The sequence below is a fragment of the Nothobranchius furzeri genome, chromosome 6 (assembly GCF_043380555.1).
Source record: "Nothobranchius furzeri strain GRZ-AD chromosome 6, NfurGRZ-RIMD1, whole genome shotgun sequence".
In the NCBI taxonomy this organism is placed as follows: Eukaryota; Metazoa; Chordata; class Actinopteri; order Cyprinodontiformes; family Nothobranchiidae; genus Nothobranchius; species Nothobranchius furzeri.
The window spans coordinates 59036293-59062246 of NC_091746.1; the positions used below are offsets into that span (position 1 = coordinate 59036293).

At 41.2% G+C, this 25954-nt stretch overlaps 1 protein-coding gene across 1 annotated transcript in view; it reads left to right on the forward strand.

Moving 5' to 3' along the window:
- arhgap24 (Rho GTPase activating protein 24) overlaps positions 1-25954 on the forward strand; it is an 86252-nt gene that overhangs the window by 8059 nt on the left and 52239 nt on the right. The window contains exons 2-3 of the mRNA XM_015942914.3: positions 10224-10439; positions 21069-21156. Of these exons, the coding sequence (XP_015798400.3) occupies positions 10239-10439; positions 21069-21156 (289 nt within the window). The 5' untranslated portion in view covers positions 10224-10238. The remainder of the gene's footprint in view (positions 1-10223; positions 10440-21068; positions 21157-25954) is intronic.

The window sequence follows — 25954 nt, forward strand, 5'->3', positions numbered from 1 at the left end:
GGAATTCAATGCTCTGGTTTCCCCTTCCTCCGTGTAAATGTTGGGTAGCCCATGGTGCATTCATGTTTCTGCCGGTAAAACTTGTCATTGTGCTTGAACTAGGTGGTAGAAAGGCAGAGGTCCAGGAGGGTTTTTAGAATCTTAGAGAAACTTAGAAGAGTCTTCTCCAAACACAACATCCGAGTAAACTTTAAACCCAACAACTTTACATTGGGAAACTAACTGTATAAATGTTTTATCACCATAGCTACAATATACAGAAGACAGTTACATTTCTAACTAATACACACATCTGTCATGTTGTGATGGTGGAGATGATGGACCATGTGTGGTGGAGCTGACCAGGAGGCAGGAATGCAGGCACAGATAAAGTAAAAATGGGTTTAATGACAGGACACGGCAGGAACGAGAACAACACGACAAACAACAATGATCTGACAAAGACTGGCACAAGGAGGGAGGTATAAATACACAGGGAAATCAGGAACACATGGGCAGGTTAACAAGGGGCAGGTGAGAACAATAAGGGCTAATCAGGGCAGGAGAGGAACACAGTCAGGAAGGCAGGGGCAGATCGTGACAACATCTTAGCGTCACACTTGGGGAGAATGAGATTCAGCTGCTGTTGGTGACAAAATAAATATGGCGCTTCTCCCATTACTAACTAAAGTTGAAGTAGTTATTTTTCACACAAAATTTTTAAAATATAAGCATGCATGGTAGGAGATATGTGATGTTAGTAACCAAACATGTTTTAGTTTTCCTTTGTAAGAGAGGGGGACAGCATATATCAGTGAGTTTTAAATTCTTTTATGCTTGTACATCACTTTAGTTCACCTTCTTGCTGATGAAAAGCACATTTTAAATTAAGTTGATGATGATGATATATCGATATTAGTTTATATTGGCATCAGAATTTAAGAGTTATCAGTAAAACAACAACAGTAGTTTCTATTGTAGATATTAGAAATTAAAAGTCAGCTTCTGCTTTTCAGATAATAAATACTATGATGGAGATTTTGGCTTCCCTTCTCACATTGCGATCATGCAGCATAATTTTGTGCAACATCTTATTCATCAGGGAACCATTCTCACGTGTTCAATAGTATTTCAAAAAATGGCCACATCAGCAGTTTCATTCATTCAGCTGTAAGAGTCAAAGAACGCCACATGTGAAGGCTTAACCCTCGTCTCTCCACAGGCCTGCTGCTCAGATCCCAGACATACTGTGACAAATGGCATAAGAGAAAATGGACAGCCAGAGATGCTGTTGGGGAACGAATGAGCGTATCATTTCAGGCGTTTGAAGGGGCACATGCATGGATTCCAATTTGGTGTGTAGACAAAACAATCAGTGACTCATCAAGGAGCTTAACGGGATATTACCTCCATGAATCAGTCCTTCTGCGTTTGTGATATTAATCACCGCACCTCCTTTCATCTCAGATGGTTTCAATCCATCCGTCTACTTTATTGACTCGCAGTGAGCCATGTGGGTAGTGACTGATCATGAGCTGCGTACTCACCCCTGTAATGAAGGATCGCCTCTCAGATCTGGACCTTCCTGTGACCTCGGCCTGCATTAAATCACTGTGTGTGTGTGTGTGTTTTCTTTCTTCATAAATGCAATTATTTCCATCTGTGGCTGGTTTCAACCCCTTCCTCTTTCACATCCTCTCCAGTGATGAACACAGCAGCAGCACAACAAGGAAGCTCTCCTCTCACCTCCTTTCCTTAATGGCATGTTAAAAGACACAGACTGCTCTCAAACTGGCGGCTTGGGCAGCTAAGGTGTTAAAATTGTCCTCAACACATGCTCGATGCTTTTACGTGGGGATATTTAAAGAACTGACTGCACTGGCTGACAATTTGAAGTTCGTGTTTCCTGTCTGTATTTTCACAGTTGTTTATGCTTTATTTGTGTCGGAAGCAGATCACCGAGGTTAAGATGTTTGACCCAAGACATGTAGAATCAGTCATGATGCAAGAGATCAAAACAAAACAATTATTTATTATTGCAAACTAAAGCTTGGTTTATGCTTGACGCATTCACTTTCCGCTTGGTGATGCGGCTCGCGGCTGGAACGCGCTTCACAACTCGCAGCGTTTATGGTTCGTGCGGCTTGTCTCTGCGGTGAGCCAATATTCTCCCAAACTGTAGGGGGCAGCATGGAGCTCCACGGCATACATCCAACACTACACCATAGTAGAAGTAGAAATTACTGTTGTTTACAACATGGCATTCCAGCAATTTTAACAGTGTTCTCGTCTTTTCCGACAGTGTGAGCTATTTCTCTCTAAGAATTATTAACAACATGTTGATCACGGTGATCTTTGAGAGCTGAATCATACAAATGTCTGTATTTACAAACCTCTGCCATACTAGTTCTTGCCGGTTCGCCATGTTTTTCCGCGTCCGACCGTCCGCGTGGTTAGAAAATTTCCTAGGTGTGCATTGCGGAAAATTTGGGCCGTGCTGAGGCGCGGTGGAGGGGCGTGGTTGTTAAAATGACGCAAAATGATGCAGCTTTTCTGCGCGGAGCCGTGCGGACCTCGCGGACGCGTCAAGCATAAACAACCTTAAGGGTGCACCCCAACGTGTGGTGACATGGACGGGTCTCAGACTCAAGAGGCTCTGGAAGACAGGACAGTTAGCTGTCTGTAGATAGAGAGAAGGTGCAGACTGAGAACAGGGGCCTTACTGTTCAACTGCTTAAGCCTCATTAAAAAGCTATAATTATGATTTTCACTGACAGACTAGATGGCCCGGAGTCTGCACTACTCGAGCTGCATGGTGGCGCAGTGGTTAGCACTGTTGCCTCGCAGCACGAAGGTCACAGGTTCGAAACTCGGCTGCGGCCTTTCTGCGTGGAGTTGCGTGTTCTCCCCATGCATGCGTGGGTTTCCTCCGGGTACTCCGGTTTCCCCCACAGATCACAACACGACCTATAGGTTATAAATTGTAAGTCGCTTTGGATAAAAGCGGCTGCCAAATAAATAAACATAAACAAATAAACATAAACTACCATTGAATGCATCTTCTTTTAATCCTCTGATGCTCAAGTAGAACAAAACCATGCCCAGCTGAAGGATACGTACATCTAACAGAGTCGTGCTTTTCTTCCTTTTTATACGACTGCTACAGAACCACAGCTATGTTGCTCCCTGTTGAGAAATGACATGCCAGTAAAACCTCTGAGGGCTGAGTTGAAGCTATCTTTGCGTTGTCCTTCCTGGTGTTCATCGTTTATCCTTGCATCTGTGACTGCTGTTTACTGAGCTGTTGTTGTTTATAGAGAGGGTCAGAGTGTGTTCAAGTTTAGAGGCATGCTGTGAGAACATCCTGGAAAATGTCTGAATACAAGGAGTCTCGCTCAGCTGAAACAGGATTAAGCGTGGAGATAAAGGCTTTTTGAATTTCTTTAATTAGTTCATTTTGCAGCAATATTTATAATAACTGTATTTCTTGTCCACCACACATAGAGCCTAGAACCTCATCACATGATTCAATAAATCAATATGATACGATTAAATTAATGCAGTACACAGATACAAAACAATACATACAAACAAAACAAAAACAAAAATAGACATGAACAAAACAGCCTCCGTTGACTCTTTTCAATGTGTAGAAGCAGCAACTCTGAGCTCCTCCAGAGTAGCTGCTGAGAATGAGTCCAGCCGCTCTGCAGAAGCTCATTTGCATGCATGATTTCATTTTTATGGCCATTACCCACAGCTCCGGACCACCGCTGAGGGTCAGAGCTGATTAGTTAATCGACAGCTTTACCTTTTGACCCAGCTCTCTTTTCACTTCTGCGGATTGCAACAGCGTTCACATCCCTGCTGATGCGATCAATCTGCCTATCAATCACCTCTTACCAGTTAAAGACCACGGGCAGCAGTAGCTCAGGAGGTAGAGAGGGTTTCCAGTAATTAGGTTGTAGGATCAATCTCAGCTCCCAGTGGAGAATGCTGCTGTTGTGCCCTTGGGCAAGACTCTTAACCAGTGCTGGCGCCAGTGCTCGGTAGTCTTGCAGTCAGTGAACCCCAGAGCAAGTGTGGCTACATTGTAGCTCATCACCATCAGTTTGTTAATGTGTGTGTGAATGATACACTGTAATGTAAAGCACTTTGGAGTCCTCTGACACTGAAAGGTGCTACAAGTGTGAGTCATTAATCATGTTGGTCATCATCCTAGCTTCAGTTCCCATTGGTCTGCAGAACGAGTGAGTGACTGCTGGAGGTTTCCATCTCAACCAGGCCAACAGACGGACATCACCTTCTGAATAGGATGCAATCTGAATTGTAAATTCAAAGAAGTGTTATTGTTTTCTACACAATATTTTTGGGTGAATTTATTAATAATTCATAATTTTTGAATGCCAACGGCTGTGATGTGACTGCAGTTGATACCTGTGTAACTGGATGACAAATTAAAACAAGAAGAATAACCAGGACTAATCACTCTTTTGGAAATTGGATTGATCATCATATATACAGACGATTTTGCAAAGCTTAGTCTTGTTATCATCATGGATGTTTTGGAAACTTTCATTTTTACAAGCATGTGGAATGTTTTCTTTTGTGTCTTTTCCAACCTTGTGGTTATGCAGCAGAAAAACAAAACAAAACTAAATAATATAAAAAATACATTAATACAACCTATCTTGTTTCCTTGCTTATTTTGGAATCTGGCTCGAGGGACAAAACACAGCCACAAATACACCACAGCTCTATCTACACACAGGTGTTTCACAGGGACACATCGTGCATCTTTCGTAGTCTAATCTGGACGTGCTGCGCTGACACAACAGTTGTGCCATTTTGAGATTTTGCAGTTGCTTCATAAAAGATGCTCAAAGCCACACCTGGCAAACAGATCTCCAACTACAAATGGCTTCTTATAAATCAGAGTGTGACAAATAGTTTCATCTCTTTGCGATTTGTACTTGTTTTTATTCCAGACAAAATCAGAAACATCAGTTTAATTAAGTCTTTGCTTTGCGGCCATGCTCTTTGGGCTCATGACCCATTTGGGTCATTATGATTTATTAAACAAATACACGTGCAGGTAGCAGCGAGGGGAAGCCATAACACGATGCGTGCACAATTCATTAAAGGTTTCTAGTGATTCAACTTTCAGTGTTGACATCAAATATTTTTAGAAGCATAAATAAAACAAGCTACTTCCTGAAAGTTAAAATTTATTACTGTGACTCGGAGTTCTGCAAATTAGGACGTCGCAACAAAATGGTCACAACTGTGTCTGCTCTGGCTCTTTGTTTCCTCTGAACAACACCACAGTGTGGTGTAAATTTTTAACAACGTTTCTACTGTCAGCCACCTCCAAGTTATTTACAGCAAGGATACTCAGAGCTGTTCACCGGTTCGGTTCACAGAACAGCACAGGTCTGTCCCAGCAGTGCTGTTAACCGTGTGTTTGTGCAGGAAGCTGGGACTGCTTCTCAAAAACACAGCAGGTAATGGCATCAGGATTCTGTAGGTGAGAAAAATCTGATTTATTCAAGAATGTTTTGGCATATAGGTGTACACAGTGTTAGTGTTATGTATATGTAATGTCCAAAAGGGTCAATTTTCACCTATATATTGACCAACATAATAACCCTTCGTCTACAGAAATACAGTAAATCCACTTTCTGTATGGCCTTCCAAACCCAGAAGGTTCTGCAGTGCGTGTTTACATTCCATGAAGACAAAACATTCAAACATTCTCACCCAAGGTTCTCGCACTCGCTGTGTGAATGCTAGACGTCAACATTCTTCACTCTGAATGAGTGAAGACTCCACGATTTTATAGTTAGAAGTTAAATAATCATACGTGATGAATGAACAAGATGTTTAAATCAAATGTTTGAATAACCTGTGCTTAAATCAATGGATTTGAAATGAATATTGTTCTTACAATGATCCATTTATATCACAAATCAGTGTGTTTGACTTAACAAGTTGATCATTGTTTACACTCATACACCTCACATAAGGTTAAAGATTCTTATTCACAGTGTTAAGAATTTAGTATGAAGGAAGGCGTGGCTTTCTGAGGGTTGCTGGTAAATACTCAGAAACGTGTCAAATTCTGATTGGCCAGAAATCAAAACAAAGTCGTTTAATAAAACAGGATTAATTCAGTTTCTCTATGACCCTCGAACCGGCCAATTCAGGAAAGAAGCATTTTTGAAACCATCTTCTCCTTTGACCTCCTGTCAAAGCCTGTCTGCAACGCTGCGGCTGATACCAGACAACCGGCTCTCTAAGAGCCAAGCAAACATCGACCTTAGATGCAAATAAGCATTCCAGCTTTCGGCCTTCACCTCGCGGAATCTCAGACTGGACGGGTCCTATCGGATCTACGGGTTCCTGACTTCAGAGGTTCACTCCACCGGCAGTGACCATCGACCCCCGGATCGAACAAGAACCTCCACACCAAGGGCGCGTAGACTTGGCATGACAGATTGCGTCTGATGCTGCTTTTAGATAACCAACTCTAGTTATAACCAAACAACAAATTCTTTTACACCCAGATTTCACAATTTCTCTCAGATACAAAGAACGGTTGCTACAACATCTAGCTTCCATCACAACACCTCACATCCACCACATCACACCTCATTATTCATATCTTGTCATGTATAAATTGTTAGTTTAGGAAAAAGAATTAAATTCATTTTATAAACTATATACTGACTCTGTCTGAATTAATACGAAGTGTGTTTATGGTCCCTGAACAAGTAAAAATAACTAGAATCTTCTGATTAAACATTCAAAGATCAGTCAGATTGATATTTCATATTTATATGGAATCATCACATCTCAATGGTCATCATTTAATGTAGTTATTTAACTGCTACATATAAATGAGTTTTTTCTTTACACAGCCAAAAGCATCTGTTTCTTAGAGGAAGAACAAACATCATGTGCAAGAACACGTCTCTACATGCTCTCCTGGACAACATGAGAGCAGAACTGGGAAGTTTAAATTCACTGGTGCACTTGCTCTACTTGCTGAAATGCATCTGGTCCTCATCTGGACCAGCTGGCTGGAAATCCACCAAGCCAAGCACAAGCTTAGAGCTGACGGCAGCATTTCCAGCATAGGTCACACAGCGGCGCAGAGGTTTGTGTTGATATGGAAACGAGATGCTTGGGAAGCAGGATTCAGTTTGTGCTTTAAGGCTTATAATAATTATGATGCGATGATCAGTATTTAACCTAATTTGGTGACGTTTAATAGAAGTGAAACAGTTTGATTTAATGACACATTTCCATTTTTGTTGCACCATGTTCTCATTTTGCTTCTTTTTTTCCCATGTTGGCTTGAGTTATTTTATTTATTTCTTCTTCATTTAACCAGGAAAGACCCATTGAGATTAAAAACCTCATTTTCAATGGAGTCCTGGCCGAACATGCAGTTATGTATAGGAATTCATGTTTCATAATATTAATGAAACTGACTAATATCTGGAAGAAATCAGGAATGTAATTATCCATTCTTGACATTTTCCATTGTAACTAAAATCTGTGCTTTTCACTGCAGATCTGTTGCAGACTTTTTCCATCTGAACCATTACTTTTCCCTCTTTTTTCCTGTGTTACCATGGTGACACATCCCACTACAGTGACACAAACGTTAATAGTTCTGGTTCTGTGGTTTTTGTTTTTCTGATGTGGATAGAGATACAAATACACTATGGCAACAACTTGTGCATTTAAATATGTCCAGGACTCAAACAAAAATGCACATGAAGTGTTTTTGTAACACAAAATCAGAAGAGTTTAATGGACAATTTTTTGTTTGGTTCATAAATTAAGTAAAGTGTTGCAGGCTCTGAAAGTCATTCAGGCTTTAAATGAGTTTGTGTGTTCTGAAAAAAAATCCTTTAGTTAAAACTTGTTTGAAAGACTGAAGAGAGACACTGATTTAAAAATACTCAGATAAGATCCAACCTGGCAGCATGTAGGTGAGAGAAAAATGATAAAAGAAAGTTTTGGGCTGCAGAGTTATTTGTCATCGTCGTCGTCTTCCTCCGCTTATCCGGGTCCGGGTCGCGAGGGCAGCATCCCAACTAGGGAGCTCCAGACCGTCCTCTCCCCGGCCTTCTCCACCAGCTCCTCCGGCAGGACCCCAAGGCGTTCCCGGACCAGATTGGAAATGTAACCTCTCCAACGTGTCCTGGGTCCACCCGGGGGCCTCCTGCTGGCAGGACATGCCTGAAACACCTCCCCAGGGAGGCGTCCAGGAGGCATCCTGACCAAATGCCCAAACCACCTCAACTGACTCCTTTCGATCCGGAGGGGCAGCGGTTCTACTCCGAGTCCCTCCCGAATGTCCGAGCTCCTCACCCTATCTCTAAGGCTGAGCCCGACCACCCTACGGAGGAAACTCATTTCGGCAGCTTGTATCCGTGATCTCGTTCTTTCGGTCATTACCCAAAGCTCATGGCCATAGGTGAGGACTGGGACGTAGATCGACCAAGAGCCTGGCTTTCTGTCTCAGCTCCCTCTTCACCACGACAGATCGCCTCAGCGTCCGCATCACTGCAGACGCTGAACCAATCCGCCTGTCGATCTCCTGATCCCTCCTACCCTCACTCGTGAACAAGACCCCGAGATATTTAAACTCCTCCACTTGAGGTAGGACCTCTCTCTCGACCCGGAGGTGGCAAGCCACCCTTTTCCGGTCGAGAACCATGGTCTCAGATTTGGAGGTGCTGATCCTCATCCCAGCTGCTTCACACTCGGCCGCAAACCTACCCAGCAAGAGTTGAAGGTCAGAGCTGGATGAAGCTAGGAGGACCACATCATCCACAAAAGCAGAGACGAGATTCTCCTGCCACCTTACTCGACACACTCCGCACCACGGCGGCACCTAGAGATTCTGTCCATTATGGTTATAAACAGAACGGGTGACAAAGGGCAGCCCGGACAAGGGAACTGGTTATTGGGACATGGAACGTCACCTCGCAGTTATTATCCAGCTTAAAGAGCAAGTCACCCCCAAATCGACTTTTTTTCTGATAAACTATATAAATGTGTGCTTAATCGTGCTATATACACGTGTAGTCAATAGTTTAGCACTTCAGTGCATTTTAGTTCAAATTTTAATTTTCTGCCTAAAACTGTCGGTGTTGTTTCATTGTCAGGTACAAACTCTGTACTGCATTTGAATTCAAATCTATCATCGCTATTGGCTAAAAGGTACCCTAGAACGTTAGCTGGTACGATATGATTTCACAATGTTGTTGTGAGCCTGTGTGTGTGTGTGTGTGTGTGTGTGTGTGTGTGTGTGTGTGTGTGTGTGTGTGTGTGTGTGTGTGTGTGTGTGTGTGTGCATTTGTTAGCGGCTCCGCTCTCTCTGTCTTCTAGGCAACAGCATTTGTTGCATTTTTCAAACAGGAAGTGGGAGTGGAGTGATACTCTGGTAGGGGGTGACTTGCTCTTTAATAATTCTTCCTCCCATTGTTCTATTGTTGTCTTTTCATTTCAAACATTGTCTGAATGCATACCTTAAGGGGAAAAAAAGATTTACCCTCATGAAATAAAAAACAAAAGAAAAAAGTAATTTACATCTAAGTACTGCATTTATAACACAGAGATTGTGGTTTCTCTTAATCAGGGATAATCAGATCCCCGTCCTTGAAGTTGTCAGTAAATCAGGTGTGTTGAAGCAGAGAGAACAATTTAGATGTTGTCCTGCTTCAACAAACCTGATGTGAGTTGGTGGGTGAGTAACACGCTTCTGCAGAGCTTGATGATATTCAGAACAGATTTTTCAACAATTGAATAAGATGTGTTGGAGCAGAGAAACAACTAAAATATGCTGGACAGCAGCTGCATGGTGGACCAGCGGCCTTGCAGCAGAAAGTCACAGGTTTAAAACCCAACTGCAGCCTTTCTTTGCAGGTTTAGCATGTTTTCCCCATGCATGTGTGGATTTTCTCAGGGGACTTCGGTTTCATCCCACAGACCAAAAACATGCATGTTAGGTTAATTACATCCTTTAAATTGTCATGAGTGTGTGGTCATGTGATTTTGCGATGGAAAGGAGACCTTACGGGTGTCTACCTTTCACTCAATGACTGCTGGAGTTATCCATCTGCAACTTTGACGAAAAATAACTTTTGTCTCTCGAGGACTTGGATTGAACATGTCTGCTCTAAATGAAATAAGGTTAAAATAGATGTTTCAATTTTTTTTTCCAGACCTGAGTTGCCATAATGGACGACTCATGCGCGTCACACAGCAGTTCTCAGCGCACCAGAGGTCGATCCAGTCCTGAGGTTCAGAGATCCGATGTCATCAGATGTGGGTGGCTCCGGAAGCAGGGAGGCTTTGTTAAGACTTGGCACAGTCGCTGGTTTGTGCTGAAAGCTGATCAGCTCTTCTACTACAAAGATGAAGAGGAGACCAAAGCCCTGGTGAGGCAATACTCCTAAAGACTTACTCTCACAAATAATTTACACACCACAGGTTGAATCCAATGACCACAGAACCAATGATATGAAACTGTATGCTTAAACAAATAAAATAGTGCCCTTTAATAGTGAGAATCATCACATTTTAAATTATTTAAATTAATTTGCAGATAAGCAGAGACAAATCATGCCTCATTTATTAAAAATGTAGAGTACAACCTCGTGCGTTGGAGAACCCTTCCACTTTCAAGAGGAAGAGTGTGCCATCAAAATGATGGTCCTCCCTAAACTAAATCATACCTTCTCTATGATTCTCTCAGCTAGCTCTGCTCAGACTTGAGAAAAGAGACTGAAATGGTTAACTTGTTCAGAGATCTTTATATCTCCACTTTATTACTAAAGCAAAAATGTTGAGAAAGTTCCTGAGCTTCATTGTGCATCTTATAGAATACTGCAACAATCCTGTTCTGATATGTTCAGTCAAACCAGGTGCTTTCGAGTCCTCGGGCCCAACGTTATCTGCAGGTTAATCTTACCGTTCAGAGAAGGAGGCAATAGGATCCTGAGATCAGATGAATCAGAATGTTTTGACTGAAAGTCAGCAGAAAGGCGTGTGAGCTTGTTTCTCAGACTCAAAAGTAAAAAAAAAAAATCTTTCTCAAAGAAGAAGAGACGGTGAGGAGTGCAGATAGTAAGGCCGTCTCTAGCGTTTCTGTAACCAGGTAGCACTCTTCACTAAAAATCTGAAACAAAGGCTGAAAAACAAAGGAAAAGCAACCAGAGACACGCTGGGTTTCATCTCAAGGTCACAAATCACAGATCGATCTGTATCAAACCTCTGCTGTGTGGATAAGCCTTTGAGGAACATGTATTGCTTTCCAAAATGTCAATCATACCTGGTCCAAAACCTCAAGCATGAAAGGAGTAACTGTGCTTCTTTCTCAAAAGACCAAGTTCACTGAGAAACTGCTTTTTACTTTTTGTTTTTGACATCGGAAATTAAGAGTTAGATAATATCGGTAAAAAAGCCAACATTAAACAGTGCAGAGTGGCATCACGTATGGAACTGGTCATGTTTCTAATGCTGGGGTCAATGTTAAAGTTCTAGCTTCACGTTTTAAAATCTAGTGTTACTTAAGAGGGCTGAGACACATTTATGGTCGCCACCGAAGCTTCAGAACATAACGACTCTACAAAGACTTTTTTCTGTCCCAACATCTTACTAAAAATTCACAATTAACTATTTAACAGGCATGATGTGGATTTTTAGCTTTTGTTCTAAAAGTACATCATCGTCTCCTTGTGATTCAACAGTAATTTTGTGGTTTTGTTAGTTGTCACAGAACTTTAGTATCTGCAGACAGAATGAAGAACAAAATTCAATCTCTCAGTAATTCCTTTTTTGGCAAAACAATTACCTCACCTTTTCCAGGGAAACTTGGACACTCGAGCACAATTGGCTTCTTTATTTTTGCTCATCTGCCCACCTTTCTGTGTCTGGCTGATTTCCCAGGTAACTGAGCTCTGCCAAACCAGAGCCGCATCAGCACTGAGGGTCTCTGAAGGTTGTAGCTCCAGACCTGAATGTGGGCCACGGGCCAGGCACAAGGGAAAGGAGCTATTACTCTGCTATTTCTGGTGAACTCTAAAGCAGTATATTTAAATAGAAGGGAGGCTTTAAATTAGGAGCTCCATGCAGCTGTTCTGCTTCTGGAATGGTTCCTGAAAACTGAAATAACTTGTTTATCTACCCACAGCCACCTGAGCTAGACTGGCCTAATTCTCATCCACATCCATTATAGATACCCCAAACTGCAGGTTTTCACAGAAAAAGGCGGATTTTACAGTAAAAGTAGGTCAGGCGTAGAAGGGGGCATTCAAAAGTTCTTAAATCTGTATGACCTCCAACTTTGAGCAGCATGGGAAGCTTTTACGACCAGACACTAATGAATGGAGGACCACTTGTCCAAAAGTTGCAAACATCTAAAGAAAGAAGAAGACAAGTAGGGAGTCGAGCATCAGCTGGATGTGTTTTTATCTTCTAACTGGTCCAGATCAGGACAAAGGTGCTCATTTAAAAAAAACATTTAATACACTTTGGCTCGTTGGTGATGCAAATAAAATTATTATTTCGAAACCGGAGTATTTCACAATTTTGACCAAAGGAAAAATAACACAAGACAAATATTTTATTTCTTTATTGTTTACTTTTGCTTACATAGATTTGCAGCTTAAACCTGAAACTCAGATATGATGTTTTTGTTTCCAGAACATTTTTAAGGGTGTGGTTGACAGAACAAAATAGTTTTAAAATGTTATTTTAACTCTGAGATTGATTATAATAATTTTTTTTCTGATTATAATAAGTCACTCTGAGTTTTTCATGCAGGCTGAACATGAAAATAGTCTCCTACACCTGTCTCCTGTATTAGCTTCTGATTAAAAAAACAGATGGTGAAAACCTTCACAGATCTACGTCACATCACTGTGAATTAGCATTCATGGACTCACATCTTGGCTCACGACAGGGAAGGCTGTTGTTTTTCTAAGTCCAGGAAACAGCAGAGAATGTAGCAGCTGATTTAAGCTAAGTGTTAACATTAGCAACACCACCACATAGCTGAAGCTCCTCCTGGCTTGAGTCATTTGTGGAGATAAAAACATCCACATTGCAAGTCAGTTGTTACCTTCTATGTACGTTACTGGTAACCTATATTTTGTGTCTGGGCCCACTCAGGCTGGCGAAGAAGGACGAGGAGGCAGGCAGCGTTTTAGGTAGCTTTATTCCTACAGAGCAGTTGTATCACTTTTTGTTCCTCTGCTTTTTCCCTCCTTGTCCCTCCGTCTACTCTCACAAGCTTTCTCTCACACACCATCCTCTTCTTCTTCTTGCACACACTACTCTCTACTGCATGAAGAGTGAATCACTCCTTTAATATTTTGTTTATGGCAGCAAAAAAGACTAAAACCAAGAGTTAAGAGAGTCAGAACAAACTAACCTTCCACCTATTATCTCATACATTATCCTTCGACTGTGTATTACCAATGACTCATCCACAGATATGTTTGTTTATTTGTTTGTTTGTTTGTTTGAGATATATCCGAATTTCTAATAATCAACCATGAAAGTTTAACCAAACCTCAGAGTAATGTGAGAAATCTGAAGAATGGGAGTCAGACTGAGGTGAAAGGTCACTGAAAGGCATGCATAGGGCAGAGCACATGTAGGCTTAGTATCAACATGCCATCTGCCTGCCCTCACTTGTTCTTGGAGATGTTTGCACGCACAAGCACTTGCTCGCATTGTGAGATGCACACACACAAACACTTAGAATTCATCTGGATGAGCTACAAACAAAGACCTTATTCATGCAGTGGCTGAAGTGCTCTGATTATTGTAATTTAAGCCTCTAAGTATTTGATCTGTATGCCAGCAAATTACATTACAGCATTTCTGAATAAGAGACTGGAAGTGAATCCATTGCAACAATTTAATAGAATTTTAAAAATGGAGGAAATTAAATTTTCATAAGGTTATCATGATTCGTGCAACAAAACGCCTGAGTTAGTTATTTGATTAATATTCAAATGAAGGGGGCCGCATCTGGGCCTGGACAAGATGTAAAGTAGCTGTAAGAAATTATGCCGAATCAATAATGGAAAAGCACTGAGATGCACTGAGGTCCTTTGTTGTCCATGTCGTGCGTAAGTTGGGAAATTTTTGACCTTGGCATTTAACTGGAGTAAATAAAATGTCACTGTAGCTCTGTAATAAATAACTGCAGAAAACCAAATCTTCTCACTTTTCTGTTTATTTGAAAACAATGACTCCACTGTCACTTTCAACAATGAAAATCATAGCAAGCAGTTACATGGATCTATAGTTTAACTACAAAGGAATGAAAAACCACTAAAGGTGTAAAAGTCACAGTTTTCCACCTCCCAGTCAGGACACTATCTGGCAAAGCCTTTAATTTAAAAGGTTGTTTATTTATTTATTTTTTTAATTATTGATTGATCATAGCCTAGTGAACTAGACCAAATTCTTGCTTTGCAAAGTTTGGTCTAGGCATGCGCCATTGGAACCTCAGCAGCTCCTACCAGGACTCTGGCTAGCCAATCACAGCTCTCTAGAGGGGTTTCAAACACATAAAGAGCTGTGATTGGTCCATAATGGTGGGCCAATCATAGTGCTCTATCTGCTTAGTGAACAAATCACAGAGCTTTATCCACTTCGTGGGCCAATCAGGGCACTCTATATGCCTGGTGGGTGGGATGATGCAACAGAGTGAAACAAGAGTATGTCACATTCATCGTCCAGTAGCATGCGGAGATCATTTGAAAGACAACGGTAGAACCCGCCCCACAACCGAGAGCCATCAATGGAGCGTGGCCAGACTAAATAATACATTTATTTAGTCTGGCTTGCCAGGCTAGATTGATCACGGAGTTCCACATGCATACTGAACGCATACGTTTTCTTCAACCCCTATCACCCAGATTAGTTGCACAAAAAAAGGGGAAAAAATTGTCAATTCTACATCAGAGAGAGGTATTATTATTCATGGAATCACCTTGGCTTGGGACTGCAGAAAGCTTTGCTTATTTAGTAGCCAAGAGAGAGACTGCGTCTTGGCTAGTAGAAGCTAACCATTAGCAACAGCAACACCACAATACAGAAGAAAAGAAAGAAAGAAAAGGATCTACTATATAGCACCTCTCAAGATAAAGAAGAAGAAGAAGAAAATATCATTTCTATAGCGCCTCTCAAGATAAAAATCACGAGGCGCTTAAAATCACAAGGTGCTTCACAAAAGCCAATAAATCAAAATATAAAAAAGATTTTTTGAAAAATTATTTAAAAAGACAACAATTCATATATATATATATATATATATATATATATATATATATATATATATATATATATAGACACACACACACACACTCAACAAAAATATAAACGCAACACCTTTGTTTCTGCTCCGATTTTTCACGAGATGGACTTAAAGATCTAAAATTCATTCCAGATACACAATATTACCATTTCTCTCAAACACTGTTCACAAATCAGTCTAAATGTGTGATAGTGAGCACCTGTGCTTTGCTGAGATAATCCATCCCACCTCACAGGTGTGCCACATCAAGATGCTGATCCGACATCATGAGTAGTGCACAGGTGTACCTTATACTGCCCACAATAAAAGGCCACCCTGGAATGTGCAGTTTTTTGCTTTATTGGGAGTCTGGGGACTCAGAACCGGTCAGTATCTGGTGTGACCACAATTTGCCTCATGCAGTGCAACACATCTTCTTCGCATAGAGTTTATCAGATTGTCAATTGTGGCCTGTGGAATGTTGGTCCACTCCTCTTCAATCGCTGTGCGAAATTGTTGGATATTAGTGGGAACTGGTTCACGCTGTCGTATACTCCGGTCAAGCACATCCCAAACATGCTCAACGGGTGACATGTCCGGTGCGTATGTTGGCCATGCAAGAATTGGGACATTTTCAGCTTCCAAGACTTGTGTACAGATGCTTGCAACATGGGGCCGTGCATTATCTTGCTGAAACATGAGGTGATGTTCATGGATGTACGGCACAACAATGGGCCTCAGGATCTCATCACGGTATCTCTGTGCATTCAAAATGCCATCAATAAAATGCACCTGTGTTCTTCATCCATAACAGATGCCTGCCCATACCATAACCCCACCACCACCATGGGTCACTCGATCTATAACACTGACATCAGCAAAGCGCTCACCCACACGACGCCACACACGCTGTCTGCCATCTGCCCTGAACAATGTAAACCGAGATTCATCCATGAAGAGAACACCTCTCCAACGTGCCAGATGCCATCGAATGTGAGCATTTGCCCACTCAAGTCTGTTACGGCGACGAGCTGGAGTCAGGTCAAGACCCCAATGAGGACGACAAGCATGCAGTTGAGCTTCCCTGAGACGGTTTCTGACAGTTTGTGCAGAAATAGTTTGGTTATGCAAACCAATTGTTTCAGCAGCTGTCTGAGTGGCTGGTCTCAGACGATCTTGGAGGTGAACCTGCTGGATGTGGAGGTCCTGGGCTGGTGTGGTTACACGTCATCTGCGGTTGTGAGGCCGGTTGGATGTACTGCCATATTCTCTGAAACACCTTTGGACACGGCTTATGGTGGAGAAAGGAACATTCAATGCACGAGCAACAGATCTGGTTGACATTTCTGCTGTCAGCATGCCAATTTCACGCTCCTTCAATGCTTGTGGCATCTGTGGCATTTTGTTGTGAGACAAAACTGCACATTCCAGGGTGGCCTTTTATTGTGGGCAGTATAAGGTACACTTGTGCACTACTCATGATGTCGGATCAGCATCTTGATGTGGCACACCTGTGAGGTGGGATGGATTATCTCAGCAAAGCAGAAGTGCTCACTATCACACATTTAGACTGATTTGTGAACAATGTTTGAGAGAAATGGTAATATTGTGTATCTGGAATGAATTTTAGATCTTTAAGTCCACCTCATGAAAAATCGGAGCAAAAACAAAGGTGTTGCGTTTATATTGCTGTTGAGTGTATATGTCTCCAGCTGCGTTTGTTGTGACTGAAGGTCAGAGAGGCTGGAATGAAGTAATTAATGGAGAGAAAAAAACTAGTCGATGAGCCGAGGCATTTAAATGACCTGTTACTCCATGGGCCTGTGGTCATCTGCCTTCAATGTGTATTTTTATCAGTTTGCTATAGGAGATTGATTTAGTCCAGCACAATAATTATCTGTTTTTTATTTACTAACCCGGTAACCTATCATTTAAAACAACTGAGGTTCTCTTTTAAAATGAACCTTTAGTCGTGCCAAACAGACATTCGTGGGTAGGGTTGTCCACCCCATTATAAGATTTTTCTGTCACACGGTTGCTGAGGAGTTGTTACCCAGGGGTGCCGTGTTTCTCTTTCAGCTGTTCTCACACTGCCTCAGTAACTTGTTTTTATTTTGACTCGCTCTCAGTGTTCTCAAGATGCAGAAAGTTGTTTTTCATCTCCACCTTTCTGAAAGCTCACAGTTTCATAGCTGCTCTGCACAACTGACAATAAGAAGGCCTTTAGCTGAATCCAGTGGAGCTTTAATCTGTAAAATAATGGACGTTTTAGTTGAAGAATTAATGCTAATAGTTTAACTTTAAAAGGTAGTTCAATCTTTTGGTTAAAACGGTCATTAGAAACTAATCTGATGCTGGCATGTGACAAGAAAGTTATCTAAATATGCATCTGAGTGATGGGACACATGTCCAGAAAACAAATATTGTAGCTTTGAGAGAAAAAAATCATCAAACAGGTCACATGTGGATTTCATTGCTGCTGTGTGTGAGGCTTGGTCAGACTAATTTGTGAAAATGGCTTAAAAAAGCTAAAGTATTTTCTTTTTGTCTGAGAATTAATTCCGACTTTACTTGGAGCAGGCTGCTTACAAGCCAGAGCCTCCTGCTGTCGCGTTTTCAGTGACAGATTTCTCTGATCCTCGTGTGACTTCTGGTTTCTGTGTTGTTTGAGCATAAAATATAATTGGGTTATTGGGATAACCAAAATGACCTCATCCTTCTTAGCAGCTTGTAAAATAAAAAAGGCAAACGTAAGAAAGGAAAGACACTTGTAAATAGGTTGGGTTGGGCCAGGATGCTGCACTCTGCTGGGTAAATATTACTCCTTCTGTGGTTGAGTTTGTCTGCAGCAAACAACGGGCCACTGGGGGAGGACGTATGGAAAGTGTGACAGTGGTTTGAAAAACCAAGAGGACAAATAAATGTAGTGTTGTGGTTTAATGGTATGGAGAGCCTATGTGGAGCCTTTTCTTATCCTTTTTTCTTTTTTGAGAGCACACATAAAAACGTCACACATTCACGACGCCCGTCTCTCACGCAAACACTGCAATGACGTTATTTCCCATTGAATCAGTCCAACGTGCTCAGCGAAAAAGATCTGGATGAAAAACAGCTCTAAAGGGTTCTGTTTAATCAGAGATGACGTAAAGAAGATTCTCTTTCAGACAACCACATCAAATGCGCTCTTTCACTGCTCTCCCCTGCACTTCTCTGACCCTCTTTATAGCGGCCTTCAAAGCGCCTCGTCTGGGCCTCAGGTAGGGTTTCCACTTCCTGGTTGTCACGGTTATGGCTCATTAAAGAGGAAACTGACCCCTTCTCAGATCTTTTTGATGTGTTTAAGTCCTCAGTACTGAAGTTGTCACCCAAGCACATGTTGTCTGCATTAGCAGTGACCCGCTTAGAAGTCAGCGCAATGACTGTCAGATGCTGTTCTGCTAAATCTCTCCTGATTTCATCATAAGAGCAACAATAAGATTAAGATCATAACTCATTGCTAAACCATTCATGCATTAAAGGGATACTTTGCAAATGTTTCATATTTTTTAAATAATTTTCCTGAACCAGAATGTGTTTAAAGGACCCTTTACAGGGTTATGGAAATGTCACTCAGACCCCAGCGACCCCTGTGGTCAGAATACTGCATTTGCAACTTCAGAGTGCCGGTCCGGTCAGTTAGAGCCGACATACCTGGCACTGCAGTCTGTTTCCAACATGTCTCCTGCATGTTTTAGGGAATGAACACAGCTGATTTGTTCCATTTAGTAATCAACCACTCCTGTAGACACTAATGAAGGCTGGGGAGACATTTCAGCTGTTAGATTAAGGTGTTAAAAAAGACGAACGCACAGCGAGAAGATAAGTTTTGCTTTTGGTTCTACTAAATGGACATTATGAGGTGCTAAATGCAATCCAAAACTGTCAAGTCTCAATCTGAACTGGTAGCGATTGATGATACAGCCCAGTTCTTACAGGGAATCATGGGTGTGCTTTATTTCATAAAATATGAGACAACACAGTTTTTCTGATTGGAATGTAAGTGAAACATCAGCCTTTGAATGTCTATTCTTCTGCTAAACATTCTGCACTGTATTTGCTGACTCTTTAACTTTAACTTTGTTTCTTTTTCATTTTTAAATTGTGTTTTCTGTCACGATTATTTTAATGTTTTTGCTATTTTTGCTAATGGAAAGCACATTGAATTGTGTATAAAATGTGCTATATAAATAAAGCTGCCTTACCTTTATTAGCAGCTCTAGTGGGAGATTATAGAGGATATAGATATCTACTAGAACCTGAGAGCTATCTTTTAATGTTTATTTTTATACATGGATACCTGGTTTGAGCTTATTGATTTTGTTTATTTTTGTACAAAGTTTCATATTCCAGATGTCAGCTGGGTGGTTCAAGTTAAGCAAAAATAACTCACACGTTATTTAGTCCCTATGCAGTCATGTTTGAAAAATATAAGACTTTCTTTCAAATTTAGAGAACAGCCTCTCGTCTCGTCTCGTCTCGTCTTCCTCCGCTTATCCGGGTCCGGGTCGCGGGGGCAGCATCCCAACTAGGGAGCTCCAGGCCGTCCTCTCCCCGGCCTTGTCCACCAGCTCCTCCGGCAGGACCCCAAGGCGTTCCCGGACCAGATTGGAGATGTAACCTCTCCAACGTGTCCTGGGTCGACCCAGGGGCCTTCTGCCGGCAGGACATGCCCGAAACACCTCCCCGGGGAGGCGTCCAGGAGGCATCCTGACCAGATGCCCAAACCACCTCAACTGGCTCCTTTCGATCCGGAGGAGCAGCGGTTCTACTCCGAGTCCCTCCCGAATGTCCGAGCTCCTCACCCTATCTCTAAGGCTGAGCCCGGCCACCCTACGGAGGAAACTCATTTCGGCCGCTTGTATCCGCGATCTCGTTCTTTCGGTCATTACCCAAAGCTCATGACCATAGGTGAGGATTGGAACGTAGATCGACCGGTAAATCGAGAGCCTGGCTTTCTGGCTCAGCTCCCTCTTCCCCACGACAGATCGGCTCAGCGTCCGCATCACTGCAGACGCCGAACCAATCCGCCTGTCGATCTCCCGATCCCTCCTACCCTCACTCGTGAACAAGACCCCGAGATACTTAAACTCCTCCACTTGAGGTAGGACCTCTCCCCCGACCCGGAGGTGGCAAGCCACCCTTTTCCGGTCGAGAACCATGGTCTCAGATTTGGAGGTGCTGATCCTCATCCCAGCCGCTTCACATTCGGCCGCGAACCTACCCAGCAAGAGCTGAAGGTCAGAGCTGGATGAAGCTAGGAGGACCACATCATCCGCAAAAAGCAGAGACGAGATTCTCCTGCCACCAAACTCGACACACTCAACACCACGGCTGCGTCTAGAAATTCTGTCCATAAAAGTGATGAACAGAACCGGTGACAAAGGGCAGCCCTGGCGGAGTCCAACCCTCACTGGGAACAGGTCCGACTTAGAGAACAGCAAAGCTCACAACGCATCAAATGTCAATCTGTTTCTCAACATTCAGTGTTACAATTTTATTCTATTTTAAATCAAATTTAAGTTATATCACCTACTTTAGTCTGAGTGCAACATTATGTTAGCTTCATGCACAAAACTGCTACAGCTATGCAACAGATCATTAACACAGTTTGAACTGTTATAAAATTATTTAAATCCAATCGACCAATTAAGTTTACTATTAATTAATTACAGTCAGTTTAGTTATTTTCTGCATGTTTCTGTTTTATTCTCTGCAGGGAGTCATTCTCTTGCCTGGAAACAAAGTTACAGAACATCTAAGCAGCGGCGATGAAGGGGGCAAATTTCTCTTTGAGGTGGTTCCTGGTAAGATTAACAGACTTTAATTATTTACTGTGACCAGTGACTGATTCACCTTTTGCTACTTTAGTCTGTTTTTTTGTCAGATGTTTCATAATCTGTGGCTCTCGTGATGGATTTTATTTTGTATCCTATCTGAGGAAAACAAACCCAAATTTTTGAGACGAAAAGTGTTAAATGGAACTAAAGCTCAGCAGTTTTCTGACAGATTATAGAAATAAAAATTTAAAGCATTTGTAAGCTAAAAATATTAGTTCCTTTGCCAAAAAGATCACTCAGTTTCATTATGTGCTTGTTCTGTTGTTATGATTCACATCAGTCACAATTAATCAACTGATTAAAAATGGCTTTTGTCTGTTCTTAATCAAGATGATGTGAGCATCTGTCTTTCAAAGGAAATTTTAAAAATCAAACTTCTTTTTTTATTTCTTATTTTTCCAAATCTGTAGCAAAAAGCTAAAAATGTATGTTTTTTAAAGCAAACTGAAAGGAGAAGTGCTGGAAAACTGTGCAAGAAAATATGCAGATAGTTTGTAGAAAAGCCTGACTATGAAAAACAGTTTACCCTTAATTTGGTAAACAAAGTTTGGGTATTGTGCATTTGGCAGTCTAACGTCTGTGATAATTCTAACATCTGAGGAACACATCTGTGTGTAAATCACATCAACAAATTGTTTTTTTGCTGTTAGCAGTTTTTAAAGGTCAACTTTACTCCTATATTTAATACATTTGCAGCGGTCTCTAGTAGGAATGAAAGCCTTAAGTCATACTCTGGAGAAAAAAAGCAACCGTGCACCTGCTTGAGGACGGAAAAGTCAGCTGGAGGACAAGGTAGCTTCAGACGACAGGATTTGGAGTCTAATTTCCTGATGTTTGGAATCTCGCCTATGGTTTGCTAACAGCAATGCAACTCTGTACTAACTCTGCTCTGCAGCGTTGATGTTGAATCTACACAAATAACTCAGCCCTGAAGGAGTGTTGTAGAGTTGCTAATGCTAACGGTTAGCTTCTACCATTCTTTGTTGTTTCCTGGACGTTATACCAACAACCTTCCCCATCACGAGTCAAGATGGGTGAGTCCATGAATGCTCATTTTCAGTGTGACATATTTCTGAGTGGCTTTTCTGAACCAAGTGTTTCCTCGTCTATTTTCTATCAAAGGTTATTTAAATTCAATTCAAGTTTATTTCTATAGCGCCAAATCGCGACAAGAGTTGTCTCAAGGCATGTGTACAGCAATCATCTTACTAAGCAAGCATTTAGCGACAGTGGAGAGGAAAACTCCCTTTTAACAAGAAGAAACCTCCAGAGGATCCTGGCTCAGTATAAGCAGCCATCCACCACGACTCACTGGGGATCGAGAAGACAGAGCAGACACCAGAACCAGCCCAGCAGGTTCCTGCAGGAAATAGGGGTAGGAGTCAGTTTTTGTTCAGCCTGCATGATAAACTCAAAGTGACGGATTATAATTTAAAAATAACTTGTAAAAAGCAGTTTTCAGTTAACACTGTAATTTGTCTCAGATGCTGCGTCAGACTTGGCTGTTATGTCAGGAAATCCTAAAAAGATTAAAACTAAATTGAGTTATGAGAGAACCTCCTTTGGTTTTGTGAACATCTGCAAGGCCACTGCAGAAAATAAAGTCATGAGCAGGTATTCTGTCCACTTTAAATCAATTTAGAATCATCATCTGGTGGCAGAAGGCTTTTGAGATGGCATAGTTTTGTGACTTGACTCATGTTTGAGCCCAGGGTTCATCATAGACGTTCTTCAAACTGTCTAAGACTGAACATTTTTGTGGAGCTTAGACGCCGTTGAACTCTACATTAAACAAAAGAAGCAAAAATGCATAATCAGCCATAACATAGTTTATTTTTTGGTTAGAACTCAGACGAGAGAGCTCCAACATCCGTTAAATGCTGCTAACCGTTTCCCTCGAGCTGCCTCATCCTCTGAATCCTCACACTGATGGAAAACAAAAACACGGCTTGTTTTGGGGCAGCTAATAAAGCAGTCTAAGAGAAGTGTTACGAGCAAATGAAAGGAAAACACAACACATTTATTCCACTGCTCCTAAATGTGGCTCTGCAGTCAGAATGCAGACGGGAAGCTGAGGAGGGGGGTAGGGTCTGGACAGAGATGCCGTTTGTCGTGTTGGGGTGGTGATGAAGTTTGAACACGAGCAACCGTCAGCTGCAGGGGGACTCAGAAGCAGCATCATGCTGTCAGCATGAAAGCCAGCTGTGTATTACGAGGTGCAGGAATGTTTTACTCACTTGCTTTGTGTCTCGGAAAAAGTTTGGGAAAAAAGAACCAAAAAGAACTTTTTCTCCTACTTGCACTCAGAGTCCTCTGATGCTTTTTCTGTTCTTCCTTTTGTTCTTTTGGGTGCTTTTTATTTATTTATTTTTGGTCTCTTCACATCTGGTGGCTGTGTGATGAACCTGCAGAAGCAACAGACCAAACTAACCGCAGTGCAATATTTAGACTGGAATTGAGCTCATGTCTTTATTTTCAGCTGTGCAATAAAGATACACCGGCACAGACCCAACAGGATTTCTTTTATTTTACTCACCTGAACCTGAGTGTTTTCCACTAACCCAGACGGGTTACAACACGTGCAGCATAAAGACAAGAATGTATTGATCTAACTACTTTAAATCAGTTTAATAAATGTAAAACTTTTCAGGGAGCCTCACAAAAAAAACCTCCTGAGAAAAAACAGGAAGACTTGCTCTCCCCCCAAGAATCCCTTATAGAGCTGAAGGAATTTTGGGTTAAAAGTTAAAAATTCTTTCTTACTTAAGTGAAGATGCATATCAAAACTTTCTGTAGCTCAGGTTCTCTGTGCAGCTTTATCTGATGCCTAATCCTGCAAAGCATGTCAGAAATCATCAGAACGACTATGGAGGGAGCTCAGAACAGGGCTTCAGGGAGCAGCACACTGGTAAAACCAGAACAAGTAGCACTGACTTTATTTAATTCACCTGCCTAAGATGAAATGTTGCAGCTAATTATGTTTTTATCTGAACAGGACAGGAGTTAGCACAGAAAATGCTCCCTGCTGTGTTTGTGAGGGAGGAACAGCTCCGATAAAAGTGTGGCTAAACACTATAATGGGTTCGTAGGCCTGGTTTCTAGCTTGATATCAGTATTTCTCTGCTGCAGATGCTGCTCAAACACATCTGTTAAACTGTGACCTAAATATTTCCAACTTGTCACCGGATGTCACCATACTTTCATTTTTTCTCAGAACCCCGGGGTCATGTTGATGCATCAGACCTAGATTATGTTAATGAGGAAAATAATATAAAAAATATGTACTTTAATAAAACAACAAAAACAAAAAAGTCCTGTGAGATTAATGTGCAGACACAAGTCAGAACACTGTTCAATGTTGGGTTATACTGCCACCATGTGGTTTGATTAGACATAGCAGCACCATTCATTTGAACATAAAGATGTATTATTATTATTATTATTATTATTATTAATAGAACTGCTTTCTTTGAACCGATAGGTTTCTAGACACTAAAGAAACAATAAAGCAGATTTCAGCAGGATTATTTATTTCTTTGTGTTAATGATGAACAGGTTTTTTTTAGGTGTTCTCAGCAATAGTCGTGTTAAATTTAGAACACACTCCTATTCAATTGATCTTTATGTGCAGAAATGTTTTAGAAAACTTTGAGTTTGAGTTGACTGGAATCAATTTTCAATGATTACCTGAAACACTTCCATGTTCTTGTTACAAAAACACACTGGTAATAAAAAGAGCCAGTTGTGTAGTCAATATGGAAGGTACTGGGTTTACATTAATATGTCAGTCCAGTCAGTCAGCAGGGCGCCACTGCAGCAGGGAATCGAACTCTGTCTTATTACTGAAAGCACCATTACCAAGCTTTGTGTTGTGACATGAAAATGTAAAACAGAACATGCATAAAGCCCAATCATGCTGAACAGAGCTCATTTAAAATGTACAGAATAAGTATTTTGATGGAGGGTTTGTATTTTACACCACACAGCTATAAGAGCCCAGGCTCCTAGTCTGACCCCTGTCCTGGGACCAGTTCACCTCAGGAGATCGCAACAGAGTTGTGCCCTGATCAAAAGCAGACCTTAGCAAGAAGGGGATACAGAAAACCCCTTCACCATTTTACAGAGAGACTCTTCAAAGAAGATTTTGTGTGTGTGTGTGTGTGTGCGTGTGTGTGTGTGTGTGTGTGTGTGTGTGTGTGTGTGTGTGTGTGTGTGTGTGTGTGTGTGAGGGGATTTTGGTTTTTTGCAAGTGTTTCTGCTTGCTTTAGGATTTGGCGTTTTCTTCGGGCTTTCTTTGTTTTGTATGTGTATATATATATATATTTATATGTATATATATATATATATATATATATATATATATATATATATATATATATATATATATATACATATATATATATATATGTATATATATATATACATATATATATATATATATATATATATATATATATATATATATATATATATATATATATATATACATATATATATATATATACATTTTTTTATATATCACAGAACAGTTTCATAGGACAAATCTGTTAAACGGACATCAAAGTTGTTCTCTTTTTCAAACGTATTCAGAAGTAGAGGAAAGGTCAGGTGTTGGCGTTTTCCTGGTCTGAGTTTGGGATGCACTTGTTCTTTTTGTGTGTGTCAGGGTTCTTCCTCCGCCTGTGAGAAGGTTTTTCAGGAGGAACTTTGTCTTCCTCTGGTTCTATAATTAGTTGGATATTTAGATGTTCCTGAAGTCTCTAAG